Source organism: Condylura cristata, unplaced genomic scaffold, assembly GCF_000260355.1.
Source record: "Condylura cristata isolate star-nosed mole 26May11 unplaced genomic scaffold, ConCri1.0 scaffold00012, whole genome shotgun sequence".
NCBI classification, from domain to species: Eukaryota; Metazoa; Chordata; class Mammalia; order Eulipotyphla; family Talpidae; genus Condylura; species Condylura cristata.
The window spans coordinates 52,422,444-52,440,519 of NW_004567113.1; the positions used below are offsets into that span (position 1 = coordinate 52,422,444).

The 18,076-nt window shown below is 46.6% G+C and overlaps 2 protein-coding genes across 3 annotated transcripts in view; both read right to left on the reverse strand.

Moving 5' to 3' along the window:
* CC2D2A (coiled-coil and C2 domain containing 2A) overlaps positions 1–18,076 on the reverse strand; it is a 145,251-nt gene that overhangs the window by 88,997 nt on the left and 38,178 nt on the right. The gene's annotated exons all lie outside the window — the stretch shown is intronic.
* C1QTNF7 (C1q and tumor necrosis factor related protein 7) overlaps positions 1–18,076 on the reverse strand; it is a 59,402-nt gene that overhangs the window by 2,804 nt on the left and 38,522 nt on the right. Inside the window, exons 1-2 of one of the 2 annotated variants that reach the window (XM_012724183.1) lie at positions 6,167–6,346; positions 792–1,040 (exon numbers count right to left, since the gene is read on the reverse strand). In XM_012724183.1, coding sequence (XP_012579637.1) covers positions 792–1,032 — 241 coding nt within the window. In that variant the 5' untranslated portion in view covers positions 1,033–1,040; positions 6,167–6,346. Of the gene's footprint in view, positions 1–791; positions 1,041–6,166; positions 6,347–18,076 lie in introns of those variants that run through there. The other variant, XM_012724182.1, reaches the window with a different exon arrangement.

Consider the following 18,076-nt stretch of genomic DNA (forward strand, 5'->3'; position numbering starts at 1 on the left):
TCTGTGGCCAGACAGACATCTTCCTAGACCTAGTGACTTTTTTCTTCCTTCCCTTAGTCCCAGCTTTTACCTTCAGAAACTTACTTCAAGACTGATTTATAATCACTGGAGTTAAATCAGCCTCAGCCTCGCTGGAATTTCAATTTGATTTACTCTGAAGGAAGACAGAATCTGGCAAACTTCCTGGGCCAACTTATTTAAGGGGAAAAATGTGAAAATTACTGGGGACAATTGTGATGCTGTCAGGGCTGTAGGCTCAGCCTCTGCAGGGCAGCAGGGGAGAGGACCAGGGAGAGGAGCTGAGAGGCTGAGAGAGGGGCTGGGGAGGGATCCCGGCAGCGCTAACTCCTCACCTGGGAGCCCAGACACCATGCAGGGTGGCACCTGTTTGTGGCTTCCCAGTTTCTGCCTTGATTAGTCTGCCCACCTGTCTCTCCACCAGGCCCCAGGACAACTGCCCAGGCCCAGGGGTCGGGGCTGGTAGAGTTGGGCTCTGGTTCCGCCTGCCATGAGGGGGTCACTTGCATCCTTGACTTAGTCGTGGTATTATTGCCTTGGCTTCTGCTCTATGAAATAAGATGGTGTCTGCGTTTGAGAGCCGTCATCTCTGTGAAGTGAAAACGCAGGCCGAGCCGAGAGAAGTGCGAACCTAAGCGCGCAACCGTTATCATCAAGGCAGTGAGGCAGTGAAGGGGGCTGGGAGGAGTCTCATGAAACAGCAGCATCAAGGAAAGGGAACAGTTTTAAGATGGAGGAGCGGGAGGTGTCTGAGGGACCGTCACCTTTCCTACCTGCTGCCCCCTTTTCGCCTTTTTCTCCTTTCCTGCCATCTCTCCCATCTCGTCCGGGAAGTCCGATCCGACCGTGGGGCCCCGGAGAACCATTTGCTCCAGGGGGCCCCGGAGGCCCAGGTAAGCCGGGGATGCTACAGATGTACCTCGGGGAGTAGCTCTCGCCTTTGAACTGGTTGCCCCGTGGGGGCTGCCCGCTTGCACAAATGGCAAAGCTTGTAACGTAGAGCAAGACGAACATCTTTGGCTCTGAAAGAGAAGCACATGGATGCAAGAGCTCAGCTGGGGGTTTGTAGTCGAGCACCTGACTCAGCTTCTGGTGCTCCCACCTCTGCAGTAACCCCCCACCCCCAGAAGCCCCGTAACTGCATGGCAACCGCGCATCCCCATAACTGCATGGCAACCGCGCGTCTCTGCCCCGTCTCGGCTGGTGGAGATGAAGGGTTGATTTAAAACACCCCCAAATAATTCACTTTACAGCACATTTTTGCAGGAATCCAAGATGGGCTTCAAAAACAATGTTTTCTATTGACTGGAGCAGTGCATTGTAAAAGGAAGTAAGAGCTGCCAATGAAAATGATACGCATCAACAGGAGATCGTTTTCTATGCATTTCGACAAACAGTCTTCCATCTTTCTTTTCTCCCTGGGAAGAATAGTGGTCCCAGGTCATTCCTGTGATTGCACTTCTTCCCCTTTATCCTGAGCACCTCTCCATATCAAGACCTGCTCATTCCATTCAACAAAGGTCCCATTTGACTCCAGGATCCTTTGCGCACGTGATTCTCTGCTATGCACATTTATTTCCAGTTCTGTCAACGGAAACCTCGGGCTTGACAGCCCACCTGGCATCCCTGCTTCTGCTCCTGCTCGTTTCCTTACAATGGATGGGCTTTGGAAAGCAGGAGGAAGGAAGAGGCATTTTCGGAAACCGTGTTTCTTACTTGACAATCCTGTGAATGTCAATTAGCGTAATTGGAATACTGTGCTATCCTGAGGGGGTCTCGAGCTTTAATTTAAAACCGGTGGGATGGAAGGCTGTAGTGCCCATTAAGTTGTTAGCACTGGGCGGTATCCCGAGGAGCTGAGCTGAGGAAGCCTTGCCCGGAGACTTAGGCTCCACACAGCACAGCAGCAGCTCTCTTCAGTCACCATCCAAGAGCCTTCACCCGGCAAAGCCTGGCAGCTGAGAGGCTGAGAGTGGTGGGTGGTTTTTAAGCCGGACTCTTGGCATGCAGGCTGCAGACGCTTGATTTTCTGAAACGTCAGCATTAGCCGTTTCTTGAATGGAAGACTGCGTACATGTGGCTTCAGGGGGATGTTTTTGCAATGAGAAATCTGTGCAATGCTTGATGTGGATGCCTAGGGCCTGGGGGCTACTCACTCAAAGGGAGAGATCATAACACGTGGGAAAAACAATCTGATAGGGTTTTTTTTTTTTTTTGACAGCCATATTAGAAAACGAAACCGGTACATCAGACCACTTTTATGGTACCAAAAAAGGGAAGTGCAACATCTTGGAATCAGACCCAAAAATTTGCCAGCACACTAGAAGGCCAAGCTCAGAAAAATATAGTGTGGTCACGAGTTCCACATAAGACTAATTCCTAGAAATCATGTTAGTGAGCAGCTGAAGCAATTATGCAAATTCAGGCTCTGTTCCTTGAGTGAATCCATGTGTTACGGTACCTTCCCCCACTCCGACACCTCCAACCCTCTAAGTACAGGAGGACATTTTTGCTGTGCTCTGTTCATTTGACTGGTAAGCCAACACAAACTCAGAATCATTTATTCTACTGATCAATGGGGATTAAGACACGCTCTGAACTGTCCAGTGGGTCTGATCAAGACACCCAACTTTAAAAGACGCCCCAGATGAAAGGAGACAGCAAGAGCTTGCACAGATGTGCGTGCATCTAATTTAACTTTAGAACATTTTCAAAGCTACGGAAAGAGACTTCACAGACATTAGCAGTCGCTGCCCCTACAAAAGGCTTTGAAGGATTGCATGGAATTATGCAAATTTATGTCAAATATGTAGTTGGCTATATTTCCCCCACCACTGTGTTCCTTTGGGTTGGGAAATCAAAATTCTGGGCATATTGTGAATCTTGACCGGATTTGCCTTGGATGTTACTTGTAAAGGGTTTTCTACTCCATTTTACTGTAGGGATTGTAAAACAACACGTTTTCATTTTTAAAAGACACCTCTTTATTTATTTAAAAATCAACCTGTCAATCATTTGGGGGCACCTTTCATACCTGCTGGCGTGCGCACACCTCTTCACTCCCCACAGAGACTCCAGAGCCAGCACCGCTATCCCCGTGGCCTTCCTCCCTGATCTCCCCCAACCCCAGTCCCTCTGGTAACCAGCGCATTTTTCAGAGTCTAGAAATTATTTTTGTTGGGCTTGCCAGTATGTGCTCTTTGGTTATTTAAATTCCACAAATAAGTGAAACCATCCGGTACATGTCTTTCACTTTCTGAGTTATTTTACTTCACACAATCCCCTCAAGATTCATCAATTTTACCCCAAAAGACACAATTCCATCTTTTTAAAATAGTGTAGCAGAGCTTGCCTGAGTCTGTATGCCACAGTTCTTTATCTAGACATCTGCTGATGGGCAGCGGTGGGTCCGCGGCTGGGCTATTGTGGATAAAGTGGCCGAGAATGTAGGAATGCATAAATCTTCACATGTTAGAGTTTTAAAGATATTTAAAAAATAACTTCATGGTCCTGTAGCTTTCAGAAACTTCATGCTAAGGTATATTTTGAATCTGCACGGCAGGAATTGTAGTACATGGTGTTTTGCGGAATTTTTTTTAGTCTTGAACCCTTTGTTTTCGCTCAGCTGGATGGGAAACACTTGAAGATGAATCAATCCACACAAAGATTGAACTTCCGGAAAATCTTTCTGCAGATTGAGATCCCTTTGTAAACAGCTCATATTTTTCTTTATGTTAAAAATAAAATAAACCCATGCGTGTACTGTCCACTAACATTTTGATGAGGGAGCCAAGAATACTCAGTGGGGAAAAGATAGTCTCTTCAATAACGGCGGTAGGAAAACCGGACAGTCACATGCCAAAGAATGAAATTGGGCCCTTATCTGACACCACTCAGAAAATTGAATTCCAAGTGGATCAAAGGCTTACATGTCAGGCCTGAAACCATCAAACCTCTAGAAGAAAACACAAAGGTATAGCTCCTTGACACTGACCTTGGCAACTGTCTTTTTTTGATGTTCCACTAAAAGCAAAAATAAACACGCAAGACATCATGAAACCTAAAAGCTTCTGCATGGTGAAAGAAAGACATGATGAAGAGATGTAAAAGGCAGCAACTGAAATGGGAGCAGAGATCTGAAAACAGTGTATCTGATAAAGGGGTAATAGCCAGCTCACAACTGCTCACAACTCAATGGCAAAGAACAAATCACTTAGTTAAAAATGGGCAAAGGATTTGAATAGACACCTTCACAATGAAGACATGCGACATTCACAGGTCTGTACTGTCATGTACCTGTCATACAAGGGAGAGGGGGACTCCAGCAGGCATCTGCACACACATGGCTGTAGCAGCTCTTGTGTAACAGCCCAAGGTAGCAGCAGCCCACATGTCCACCAATGAAGGAATAAACAAAATAGGCTAAACACACACCGACAACAGAACAGGACTTGACCTCAAAAGCAAGGACATTTTGACATCTAATGCAATATCCATGAGTCTGAAAGACTGAATACTAAGTGAAATATGTTGTTCCCCAAAGGACAAATATTGCATGATTATACTTGTATGACGTGTCCAGAATAGACACAATTATAGAGACAGAAGCAGAATGGTGAGTGTTGAGGCTGGGCAGGGGGTGGCGACAGGATTCAGAGGAACAGAGTGGCACTTGGGGAAGATGGTAGGTTCTGGAGTTGGAGGGTGTGATGGTTGTACAGCGATGGGAACATGCTTGGTGCTGCGAGCCAACCACTGCAATGATGACAGATTTTATGTGATGTCTATTTTGCCACAATTAAAGGCAAATTCAGTTAAAAAAAAAAAGTCCCTCCCTGGTGGTGCAACAGGTTGGGACGCAGCACTGCAGCTAGCCACAACCGCTTCAGTGTGTTTGATCCCCTGCTCCGGAGGTGACCCACATGGTGCAGCAGACCTCTCGTCTCACCCACTGCTCCCCTCAGCAGTGGACTTGGTCAGTTGGCCTGTTCTGCTCCCCACTCTGTTTCTGGTGGAGCCTCTCACTGCCCCTGCATCTCTGGCCTGTACCCCAGTTCTATATGCATAAATCAATAAATCTTAGAAAAAAGAAAAGTAGATCAGGATGGTGGGGTTGGGTGGTATTCTCATGACTATACTAAATGTTTTAAAGAGCGCTCACTCAATCCCCACACCACTTTCAGAAAGAGGGACTAGTACCTTCACTTTACAAACAAGAAAGTCCAGACCAAGGCTCAAGCCCACACAGCCCTACAAACAACACAGGCAGGAGGGAGTAGCCGAACTCTTTGGACTTCAAACACTCAAGTTTCCCCTATCATGTGATGGGAACCGTAACATGACTTCGTGACAAAGGGCTGGACTTTATTATTAATTCAATTTGAAACTCCTCTTCCTGGAAATCGTTAGGAAGAAGATAGGTGGCCAGCAGCAGCCAGAACGAGGCTTGCCTTGGCCTGTAGGCTGGAGATTTCTCCATGGCAGCTCTGTCTTCTGGCTGCGCTAGGGGCGAGATGGGATGGGGCCCGAGGAGACGCTCCTGTCCAAGTTGCCTCTTCTAGGGGCTCCTCTGCTCAGCTTGGGGCTCCAGCTCCCCACCCCCAGGATTGGCTTCTACCGGCCACACATTTCCATCCTACCCCTTCCCTATCCCGCTCACCCCACTGAATGCTAACTCTTTCCCTGCCTTCCTCTCCAGCGTGTGCATTCCATGTCACCAGCACTTAGGATAAAGACGTCTGCAGTAGCAGCTCAGCAAAGGCTGACGAAGGAAAATATTTACTCATCGATACTAATTTTTTATCAACAGCTCATGATTCATAAAACCTTGGCGGCTTTGGGTAAAATGCAATGATGGCACAACAGTACTGAACACTGACATTTGTCAAATATTTTCTGGACTACAGACCTACAGGCTCAGGGCATCTTCCCAAAGACCCTCCTTGGCGGGTTGGACGGGAATGATGTCCTGAGAAGTCAGACACCTGTTTTTCGTCACAAAGCTAGTGTCTCACCAGAGATTTAAAACCTGGTCTGTAGCTTCTTCTCACAGTCATCTGATTAATACACTCAAATGAGTTTATTTGAGACAATGCAATGAGACAGCCATTGCAGCTACATTCTAAAAATAGTAGAGTAAACCCCATACCTGGCTTTGAGACGGTGCGTTGCTCCAGGATTTCAGGTCCACGAGAGCCTGAGGATCTTTCACGAGAACGCAGAGAAAAATTTGCTGTGGTACCAGACAGAAAAGCAGATCCAAGATCTCAGAGGTTTCCAAAGAGTTGTGCTAAAAATAATTTTCTCCTTTAGTCCCTCAGGAGCCAGAGAACCTGGAATTCATTCAAGGGGTGAGGCTTAGTCCAGGCTGGTGGAAAAGGAGAAGTCTGGGGTAAAGCTTCAGCGCCTGCTGTCCTGGATTGTGAAGTTCGGAAGCGTCTCCTTCTCTGGGTCTGGCCTTTTCTCAGACTTGTTTACTTAGTTTTCCCCTCTTCCTTTGTTTTCCACTGAGTGGATGTTTCAGGAGAAAAATTACTCACTGAATGGAAATTCATTATTAAACTTAGAGAAAAGAGTCACATCTTAGTTGAGAGTTTTCAAGGTTTTAGCTTCAGACTGTGGACGTGGGGTGTATGTTGGAATAACAAGGAGAGGAGCCCCATTCTGATGGACCAAGCCCTATGCAGAGCAAGGACTATGAGCAATGAAGCTGCCATTGTTCTCTAGTATTCAGCCTACAGGGTGTTCAGCCTGCAGAGTGTTCAGCCTACAGGTGTTCAGCCTTCGAGGTGTTCACCCTACAAGGTGTTCAGCCTTCAAGGTGTTCAGCCTTCAAGACTCGTGGATATTGCACTAGGTATCAAAATATCCTTGCTTTTAAGATCAAAAAGCAATTATTGACCTTAATAATATTCTATTGTAGATTTGTGTTTAGTTTTTTTTGTTTATTCTATCCTTGATGGACACTTTCACCTTGGGCTGTTACACAAAAGTTGCTATGGCCACATGTGTGCAGATGTCTGTTGGCGTCTCCCTCTTCCCTTTGCTGGGAGATGAGACTGGGTGTTTTTAAGGCGGATATGTCTTTGTTCCTATGGGAACTGGTCACAGTAATGCCAAAGCAGAGTGGTTCTGCAAAGCCCATGGCTGCGCCTCTTTGATGCAATCAATTTCTTTGTTCCTTCTGATTTTCATCTCCTTAGCAACAGCCAAATACAATTCATAATGTCATCTGTGGAAGCGATTGAAAAATCTAGTTTTGCCATTGTTTTCCTGCCATGCTTCTCAAGCAATTGAGAATGGTGAGTGGAAGAAGTATTTGCAAATTCAGGGAAGTGGACACTGCTCACAAATTTGGAGGAGATGGGTGGACTCCCCATTCAGACAAGTTTTGTTTCGTTTTGCTGTTCTCCATCTGGTAGAGATGGTCTTTAACTGCACTGGCCATCCAGAGTCATGATAGAATAGTAAAAACAAATCCTAAGCATAAAAGCAATATTTGCTTTTTTTATATTTTTTTGCTAAAGAAGGATAGGATTTCATTTTTTATAGATTTATTTAATTTATTTAAAATATAAATATTTTGTAATTATACATATAAAAACTATGTACAAGAACTGGGGTGTAGGCCAGAATTGCACAGGGTGAGAGGATTCACTAGAGACACAGTAGGGAACAGAACAGGCAGATCTACTGAAACACACTGCTGAGGGGGGGCAGCGGAGAGACAGGAGAGTCTGCCGGGCCATGTGGGTCACTCCCTGGCGAGGGATAGAACTTCTGCTGCAGAGGCTGGCAACAGCTTGATAGCGCTAAGACTTAACCCCTGGGCCACCAGGGAGGCCCAATGAGAATAGGATTTTAATCAGCTAGAATCTCTGGGATTGTTCCCTCAAATTCAAAACAAAACCATTGTTCTCAATTATTTCTAGCTCTTAAGTTCTTTCTATTCTCTAGAACATGCCTGGGCCTGATGAGCTGGAACTGTAAAAAGTAGTGGCAGCCACTTCTAGACACACAGAGCTCCAGGTCACTGAGCTATGAGGAGGAGGTACTGGTCACTGCTGAGAAAAGTCACTTGGGGACGTGGCTAGCACTATGCAGGGAAAGAGATTCTCAGTAGCGAGTCAGTGAAGATTTTCCCTCCGGGAACATTTGGCTACTGAGGGGTTGAGATTATTTGCTTAAAGCATTCAGGACCTTCTAGAAAGTAAGGAACCCAGGGCCCAGCTTTTCCTGATGCAAATTTAGGGAAATTAGTCATGGGAGACAGGAGTGTCCTGGCCCAAAGCTGATGTAAAGGGAGGGCACTGTGGACCCCAGAATGGGTTTGGCCAAGAATTACATGGGAACCCCAGCAAAGAGACCTAACAGATTTTGGGGCGCCAGTGTTGGTATGTGAAGCTGGAAGTTTGTCTGTGTTCATTCTATCATAGAGCTGTCCTTTGGGTGGGGGTGGGGGAAGGTAATGACCTCACACATGATGGGGGAATTAAAAGGGTCATTATGTTGAAACTTCATTAAGGGATAATAATGGGGCCGGCAAAGCACCCCCACAAGAGAACAATCACCCTGTGGACTGTGTGTGATAGTGTCACCATTTGATACGACTAACTCCACAGGGCGAGAGGACAATCAAAGGTTTTGCTTTCTGCTTCCTACTGTCTGGTTGGAAGTAGCAATGAAAGACTCCCTTTGAACCACGCAAACCCCTGGAATTCTTAGATCACCCACGGAGAGAAGGATTTAGACTCGCTATTAAAAGCAAGTGGGGTTCTAGCAACTAATTGAAAGACAAAATACGGCATGACTGCATTTGAAACTTGAACTGTCAAAGTAGGTCACAGAGAGTAAATGCTTTCATTAGTTCAGTCCTAACCTAACATCACAGAAAAATCCTTTGTTCTATGGAAGGGAGCCCTGCTCTGACTTAAGGGAGTCTCCTCCTGCTCCACTCCTGTCTTCTAAAGTCCTGAACTAGAGTGTCAGTCCTTACAGGGTGTTCCAGCCCTAAAATCTCTCATAGGCAAGTGAGGACGATGACTGGGATTTTCCCATTCACTCTTCTTTGGAATAGCATTATCTCTGAAAACATCTTAGACATAAACCAGCCTGCTAACTTCTAAAAGAGAGAGAGGTATTCTTTTTTTTAAGATTCATTTAATTTATTTATGCACTCAAAAGCTGGAGTGCAGGCCAGGAGTACAGTGGGTAAGAGAATTACCAGAGACAGAGTGGGGAGCAGAGTGGGCAGGTCCACTGAAACCCACTGCTGAGGGGAGCAGCAGGGAGACAGGACAGGTCTGCTGAACCCTGTGGGTCAGCTCCCTGGCTAGGGATTGAACTCCTGCTGCTGTGGCTGTGGACAGCTTCATAGTGCAGACACTTACCCCCTGCCACCACCAGGGAGGGCTGAGAGATGTATTCTTGTCTTTTGCCTTAACTTGGCCAAATGTTGGTATAATGTCTGGGGTGTTCATACACCAGGGCACACCCCCAATTTCCTTAACTTCCCTTTAATGTCTGATGACCAGGTTTCTTGTATTATTAAATATAGTAGTCTTTATTTTTCTGTGCTAGAACATTTGGTTTTTCCTTTATTAGTTTCCACCTTAGATAACTTACTGTCATTTGTATCTTGTTGGTCTTCCTCATAGAGGGAATAAACCTTGACATGACCTCCTGGAGTAGAGAACCTCAGATGGGGCTAAAACTTATTAGTGCTTATTTCACTCAGTTATTTTCGCACTTATTTGCAAGACAGTGATGAAAAGTGATAGTTAGAAAATATGCTGAAGGGAGTATTGACCAAGGATAAAAAATAAAATGTCATTGGATCTGCTACTCACACCAAGGCTAAAGCCTTATTCTGTCACTCCTGGACAGGCAATTTTCCTCTCAGCTTGTACTCAGTTGTCCTGTAGCCTTAGTTGACTTTTCAATTGAACTCAGCCTCGTCAATGTTCACTTGCGTCTAACTGTGAACTGTTTAGCTGCACTGAAAAAAAAGAAGGTTCAGATTTGCTGCTTCGTCAGTCTCCTTGGTGTAAATCTCATCATCATGGCTGATCATAAGCTATTTTGCTAGAAACTATAATGATGTAGCAAGAGAAGGGTCTAGTGAATACTCCATAGGCACCTGCGTATCCACCTGAGTGGTCCTTAACTGTCAGCCTCTCTGGCTCCCTCAGGAGGGGAGGCATCCTATTGCTCTCTGGAGGAGTCACCGGGCTGGCTGGCCTGCCATAGTCCACCTCATCCTTGACCTCCAGGGCATCGCTGGTGTCAGGCGAGCAAGTTTCTGTGTCTAAGCTGCCTACAGTCGGGAGGTCACCGAAGTTCCAAGCAACCCTCCTCCCAAAAGGTGGGGTGGAATAAAACAACGAACCCTGCTCATGGTTTAATCTCCCATCTAGGAAGATGGGGCCGGAAGTCTCAATCCTGCAATCACTTTATCTAGGAAGATGGGATTTTTTGGCAACTGGCTCATTCTTTTGGTGCTCCCGAAAGTCACTCCCTTGTCCTAGGGAAATACATTTATCTGTGTCTACATCTATTTGTGTGGAGAAACCTATTTATCTCTATGTGTTGCATATGTATGTGTATATGTATATAGAAAATTGCACTATGTATGTATTTCTTATCACAAATCACAACAGCACAGGTAGTCTTTGATGCTGATTGGCTTCTAGAGGCAACTGCAGAGACGGGACACTGAGGATGAGGGTGGAGGTCAAGGAAGAGGCTGATTGCTGGGGGTTGGGAGTTTGAACTTGATCTGAAAGGCAAGAAGAGCCAGAGAAGAAGTTGGGGAGTGAACAAAGACTGTATGTGCAGGTAATCAAGGCTGCCCTGGGCTGAGGGATTGGAACAGACAAGACTTATGAAGGGCTTTGACCTTGCCCTTGGGCAAGGAAAGGCAAAGAAACCATGCAACAGGTCCTCCCTGGTGATGCAGTGGGTTAAAGCTCAGCACTGCAAGCCAGCCACAGCCGCTTCCGTGCAAGTTCGATTTCCACCTGGTTGGTGACCCACATGGTGCAGCAGACCTCCTCCTGACCCGCCTGCTGCTCCCCTCGGCAGAGTGCTTCTTCGATCTGCCTGTTATGCTCCCCAGTCTGTCTCTGGTGAAGTCTCTCATCCTCTTGCACCTCTGGCCTGTACCCCAGTTCTGTATGCATAAATAAATAAATCTTTCAAAAAAAACCCATGCAACAAAGAAGGATCCTCGCAGGATTTGAATAGAAACAGCCTGACTTGCTTTGCTTATTTTTTGTTTGGCTGAATATATGCATGTACATAGATGTGTGCGTGAGAGAGAAATTTCCTTCTAATGCTTTTTTATTCACAGCTTCCACATTTTTAAATAAAATATTTATATTGTTTCTATGTTCCATATGCCAAGAGCAATCATCACGTAGAATTATTTACATTTTCTTGTAAATATGGGCTCATTAAAGAACACTTGTAAGAGGGAGGGATAGAAAGTGAAAGTGAAAGAAATACTTTGAGTTCCATCACTCATGGCTCAAAGAACCACAGTTACATGTTAGTTTAGTTCTGCTGTTAGTTTCTCTCTTGCTGCATGTATTCTAGCGGACATCTGCTCGAGACTAAAATCACACATGGACCGTTGCTGCTTTCTTTAGCTTGCTGTTATTTCATAAGCATTTCTCCTCTGCTGTTCACTGGAATCATAAGTGGCCAAACAATATCCATCAAGTGGTTATAGCATAATTTAAAAAATCTTTTCCTCTCTGATTGGAAAATTGAGTTGTTTCCATTTTTCTGTGATGAGATTACATTGAAAAAAACTTGTGCATAAGGCTTTATCTCTATTTAATATTATTTCCTTAGAAGAAATTCCCAGAAATGGAACTAATGGGTCAAAAGATTTGGCTGTCTCAGGACTTTCTTGGCGCACACTGCCTTTCAAAACGGCAGCACGGCTTTTTAGCGCTCCCTCTTACATGCACACAAAACCGGGGCTCACGGAAGCTCAGCTCTCGGAAGCCCCCTCCCCCAGCCTCTGGCACACGGACCACCACAGAGCCTCCGATTTGGAAGTCAAAGGTTGGCAAAGCCAACTTCTACTGATCCCTGGCTGCAGGGCTGCAGGGAGATGCATCTGAGTTTTCCCCCAGTGGGACTGATAGTGATACCATCTCCGGGTGACCCCCAATTCCCTACACAACTTCAGACAGGCCAAAACCTGTTCATCTGAAATTTCACAGAACCAGGACCATGGAGGCACGTTGTAGGTGCTCAATCTACCCTGGCAGGATGGACTTGGTGATGAGACACCTACCTACCCAAGGGGAAATGATCTCATTGCACCCCTGGGGAGGCGGCCCGGTGGGAGAGAGAAGACAACTCTGTGTAGGGACACAACAGTCACCCTGTGTGGCCAGGGCTGTCGGGCCCGAGGCTCTCATCCCCAGGCTTCCTCTTCCATGGGGCATTGAAATGTGGGCCTCTCTTACAAGCTCCCCAGGGGTCTTGAGCAGCAGCACCCTCTAACCGGGGAGCCAGAGTCCACGGCCGTCTCTCTGACAGCACCCCCTCCTGGGCCGTCCATTCCCTGGCCCGACCTGTGTCCTGCTCATTTGTTTCATCCTGGCCTCTCTTTGCCCTGAAGGCTTTAGAGCCTACAACCACTTTTCCAGGTCTGGCTGAAAGCCAGCTCCAGTATATTCTCTCCCTGGGCTTGTCCAGCATTCTGGGTGGCCAGCCACAGGTACGTGCAGAGTTGGATAAGCCCATTCTCATCTTACACATTCGGGCTCCCTCCTGTGTGCGATGACGGTGGATGGTTGCTCCCTTTTGACGTTAGATCTGTTTCCTCACCCGGGTCAACCCCATACTCCTCGAAAAAAAATCTTAATTAGCCTTCCCCTGGGTGCCAGCGCTGGCCAGCACCGCTGAGCAGACTGACCAGCCAGCGGGCCTGCAGTGTGAGGCAGGGCAGGCCCCAGAGCCACTGTGGGCTGCACTGACATTCACACGTACTCACCAAGAGCCTGACTGTGCGACAGGAAGGTGCAAACCAACCTTACATTTTTAGGATTTAATGGGGAAAAGCTTACACACGTAGGTGAAGCTGAGTGTGTAACAGTGTTGGACAGTCCAAGGACCCTTTTCTATCAGAAATGATTAGTGCTAAGTTACAGCTTGGAGAAGTCAAAGAAACACAAGGGGACTGGCGGAAGTTGTGGAAAGCTGTGGTCTCTCAGCGTGCGAGTGACAGGACAATGACCACCACTTGGTACTGCAGAGAAGACGAGGCTGGGGCGTGGCGGGCTTTGGGACGTCCGTTTTGGTTGAAAAAAAACCGCGAAGCCTCAGTGCTAAGGTGACTCAGGCTGTGTGGAGCGGTAAATGGGCAAGTTACTTTTTCTACCAATACTTACATCTCCTTTGAATTTTCTGTGAGGGGTGAGATGTATGTTTCTTCTGGTTATAAAAAGTAAATAAATGGTGGCTCTCTAAATGGCTGGCTCTCTACTCACCCAATGGACACACCACCCTGTATACATGGAGACATGTTCTTGTTCTCAATCAATGAAATGATATTCTTAACAATATCAAAGGTTACTTGTGGATATGTATCTCAGTGTATTTTCTCTCTCTCTTTTCTTTTGGTTCTTCCATGTATAATTTTTGTTCCTTCTTTTCCTGACACCAGATCTAACTATTGAGCTAAAATTCCCAATTCCCTTCTATCCTTTCTCATTGAGGATTTGAAAGCAAAGAGTCCTGGATTTTAGACCTGGGGAATGGCCAAGATTTGTGTTTGTTTTGTGAAAAGATATGTTTGTTCAGTTAGGCAAGTGTGAAGCGAATGCTTTCAGTGACTTAATCTCTGCGGCCCGGGCGCGGTTAGGGTGCTCTGCTCAGGGATACGGTGTTTGGTTTCAAAAAATATGTGGAGCTTCAGGACTCTGGCCCCTGTCTCTGCTGACTAGGAACAAATCTGGAGGGTGGAAAGCATCTTGAATTTTATCCCAAACAGCGTTTGTTTTTTAATCACCCATTGGCACTTGGGATGGTTACAACTCACACATTTTGTGAGTTCATGAAAACTTTTATTGTAAGAGAAAAACCCCCTATGGGGCAGCACTAAAACTGGAATGTCCACTACCAAGCTTTGCCAAAGTATTCCTGGTGGGGTTGGGGTTAGAGAGGGATTTACATGAGAGTTACTGCTTAGTACACCAAGAAGTTACAGAGCAATCTGAGTTTAGGTCACAGAGTCTAAAAGATAAAAGAGAAAAAACACAAAGGGCCCATCTAACAAGGCTGGGAGCCGAGACCTGACTTATAGTACCTGGGATGCAGGCAGAGCTGTCTTGATCCAACCAGAGTTGAGGTTCCTAATGGTACCAACGACACAAAATTTGCTTGTACCCTCAGGGGCCCACGTTAGAACATCCCTGCAGCGTCAGGTGAACGTCAGAAGTAGGATATCACAAGGGGCAATGCTTCTGTTGTGATGTTTAGTGCCTAAGCCCCCCCCACAGAAGTGTGTACACGGGACTTGCTAAGGAGAAACATGGAGAAGAAGAAAAAATACATCAAAAGAGAAAGACCAGAGAGAAAAATAACAATATTTCTTATTTGTTATGATTATGGAGCTCTGTTCTCTTTCTCCCTTTTCTGGAATTCTTCAATATCTTGCATGATTTCTTTTTCTAATAAAAGATCCATTTGTTCCTGTAATTATAAGAACCAACACTAAGGTTTGAGGGTTAAAGATGACTGAACCCCTTATCTGCCAGGAACAGACTTATCAATGAGGAACAGAGAGAAAAATCGATGAAAACAAGCTTGTTGTCATGGAGAGGGATAGTTAAGTCACCGTGGCCATCCGAAGGCCACTATCCTGGAGAGCAGAGCCACAGTTCAGAAATAATTGCAGCCTCAATTGAAACAAGTTTCCAAAGTCTGCCAACTCTGCCCTCAGGGGTGGCTATGACAGAGGCAGCTTTCAATCCTACTGGACATGAGAAGCAGCATCAATACCAGGCACAAGCCCGGCCACCGATGAAAGAAACACAAGAGACACTCATCGACGACTTAATGCTTTTTAAATCACCCAGCAAGGGCAGGTGTCCTTAGATCACAGCCCAAACCAAAGAAGCTCAAGATTTACTAGGAGACTGACTAAGAAATAAACTAAATGTGTGATGAATTTTAAGTTTTTATTGGTTTATGTACGAGTACCAACATTTTAATGATATGCTTCAGAGCCACATATTTTAAAAAATGATTTGGCATAGCTAAACAAAAAACTAAAAGTAACTAGATCCACATTGCCGTGATATTGCACGAAAGAAGAACATCTCTTTGAGTCTAGATCATTCTGACTAGTTATATATGCGTGAGGGCAGGACCTTGGCGCCGAGACAGTCCATTTAGCAGGGAGAGGAGGGGGAGCGCACAGGGCAGGCCTGGGCTCCCACATCTGGGAGGATCGGTCAGAGTCCTTGTCTACTCCACGGCGCTGTGACTTGGTCACACGCCTCTTGGAGTCTGTGACGTTGACAGCGGGCAGCAACTTTACTGCCCCCACTTACGAGCTTTGAATGGACCCTCTCTGCCTTTTGAGTTTTAGCTAAAAACTAAGCATATTCCTGTTAGCAGGAAATAGATGGACAGAGAGCTCCACAAATTGGTTAGAGATCACTTTTGGAGCAGAGAACACAGGCTCTGGATTAGGTCTCAAGGGGCTCCCCAAAGTGATGGTGCATTAGTCTGGATTTGGAGGTGTTTGTTTTGGCCCCGGAGAAGCCTTTCTGGGGATGTTTGTTGAGTGTTACCACCCCATCTGTGTCCTCAGGGGTCGAGCTTGCTTGTCTTGGTTCTCTCTGGGTCAGAGGCCTGTTATTTGAGTATTGCACAAGCACTTATTTAGAGTCACTACGTGCCTGGCCTGTTCTCAGAGCTGGGGGCCAGCCCTCAGCTACAGCCAGGGTCTCCACCTTTGTGGAAAGAAGGGTAATAATACACAACGAGTAAATGAGGAAATGGGCAGGAACAGCCGCTCTCTGAGGGGGCCGGGGAGGGCTGTCGGGCCTTCTCCTGCCGATGGTATCTCCAGGGCTGGCACTGTTTACACGGCCCCTTCCAGTGCCAGCTCTCTGGGAGGGGCCACACCTGGGCTTTGGGGTCAGAACACCCGCTGCCGGTCACAGACCAGGTGGCTGGGGGCTGTTTACTGTGTGCCCTCAGGAGATCGACATGACGAACTGGTCCTGAGACTCTTATTTCTGTTTTGGGGACAAAGATGCTTCCTGTCAGGGTCGTGGTGATAAAACGAGGTAGCTGAAGTAGCCAGAGCCTAATAGATGCTCAAAAAGCTGAGAAGGGTTAATGTGTGTTCTTCCATGTCATCTCTGTCTCCCACTGCCAGCTTTGCTGGAATTTTAACAGTTTTCCTTCCTGTACCATCTCTAGAAAGGTAGCTACACAGGAACCCTCATGGCTTTTCATGTTGTCTTGCAGCTTTCTGTATCTCCCAGGTGTGGTCGGCTGAACAGTGACTACCTGAAGCCACCCCATGATCCTAACCCCCAGCACCTGTAAATGTGCTACTTTATATGGCAAAGGGATTCAAGATGGGGAATGTCCTGGGCTAATGAGCTAATATAATCACAGGGATCCTCACAGGAGGCAGGCAGGAGTGAGGAGCTGCAGAAAGGACAGCAGCAGAAACAATGGGTTCGATAAGGCACTGTTTGATGGCTGAGAAGATGAGACGAGGGAGGAAGGTGGAGGAGCCACGCAATGCAGGAAGCTTCTAGAATCCAGCGGAAACAGCTCCCTGAGACCAGTGGGCGCACAGCCCTGTGAGCCCATCCTGGATGCGTGACCCCAGTAAAGGCCAACACCCATAATCACTGTGTTCGTTTAAGTTGGTGCTACTTCGTCACCATTGCAGTGGGAGGAACAAGGGGAGCTTCACCACAGATAGAGGGGCCCCAAGCTGGGAAAGATGACAGTTTCTGCAGCTTAAGGCCACCACTTACTGACTTTGTGACCTCGGGCACATGACTGGGTGTGTGACTCTGTGTGCCTTTGAGGACGGGCTACAGGGGAGCACGCACGTGCGATGTCCAATGTAGCTGAAGGCACAGTTATAAAGACTTTTTCCTAGTAGGGAAAATATCTGCAATAAACAGTAGAAAAGCTGTGAGACAAAATGGTGCTTGGTGTGAGCACTGTGTGCAGGTCAGGCCCACAGGATGGTCACGGAGCACCGGCGTGTGGTAAGTGCTCATACGTGGAAGCTGCTGTGGACGGGAGTGAGGCAGAGTGAATGACTCCATGGACGCCACGCGATACCCCGGCGCTGTGGACGTGAATGGGCGGTTGTCCCGCAGGTCCTGCGGAAACTCACCAGCGTGTTGTTCGGTGGTGGGTGGGAACGGACTACTTTCCTAGTGTGAGTTCCTCTCGGTGGAGGGAGTTTCTTTTCCCCGGGCCAGCGGAGTCTCCCTTTCCTTCCTACGTGGGGAGGGGGTGCATGTGGATAACGGGGGTAACAGGAGTGGCTGCTTTTCAAAGCCGTTTTGTCTCTTGGTTGGGATTCAGAATTGATGTTGAAGCTGTAGCAGCCAAATGTTGTCCTTAACCTTTTTTTGCAATTCTGTTTTATCTCTGCTTCATCATAGGCTGCCTGCTTTCTGTTTTGCAAAGAATGTTAATCCCCTGATCATTCTGAAAACCAGGGAGGAAGCACGTTCACGTGAAATGGTTGTGATTTCCTAAATTAATCCAGTTGGGGTCATATGTCCGTCAATGAAGAGTTTGAAAAAACAAAAGACTTGCCATTCGCGTGATTTGCCTAAGGAAACACTCCTTAAGTCAATAAAATATCTTCATAGAAAGCTGTCCATTGTGGCCTTTTTAAAATAGCAAAAATTAATTGGAATCAGCAGGTATGTGGGGCGGTAAGGAGTGGAAAGTGTCTCTTGATGGAGTCACTCAGTGCAGCTGGTTGAAAGTGTGGTTTGACTTTTCCATAACTGGGGAAATATTAGCATTAAAGTACCAAGAG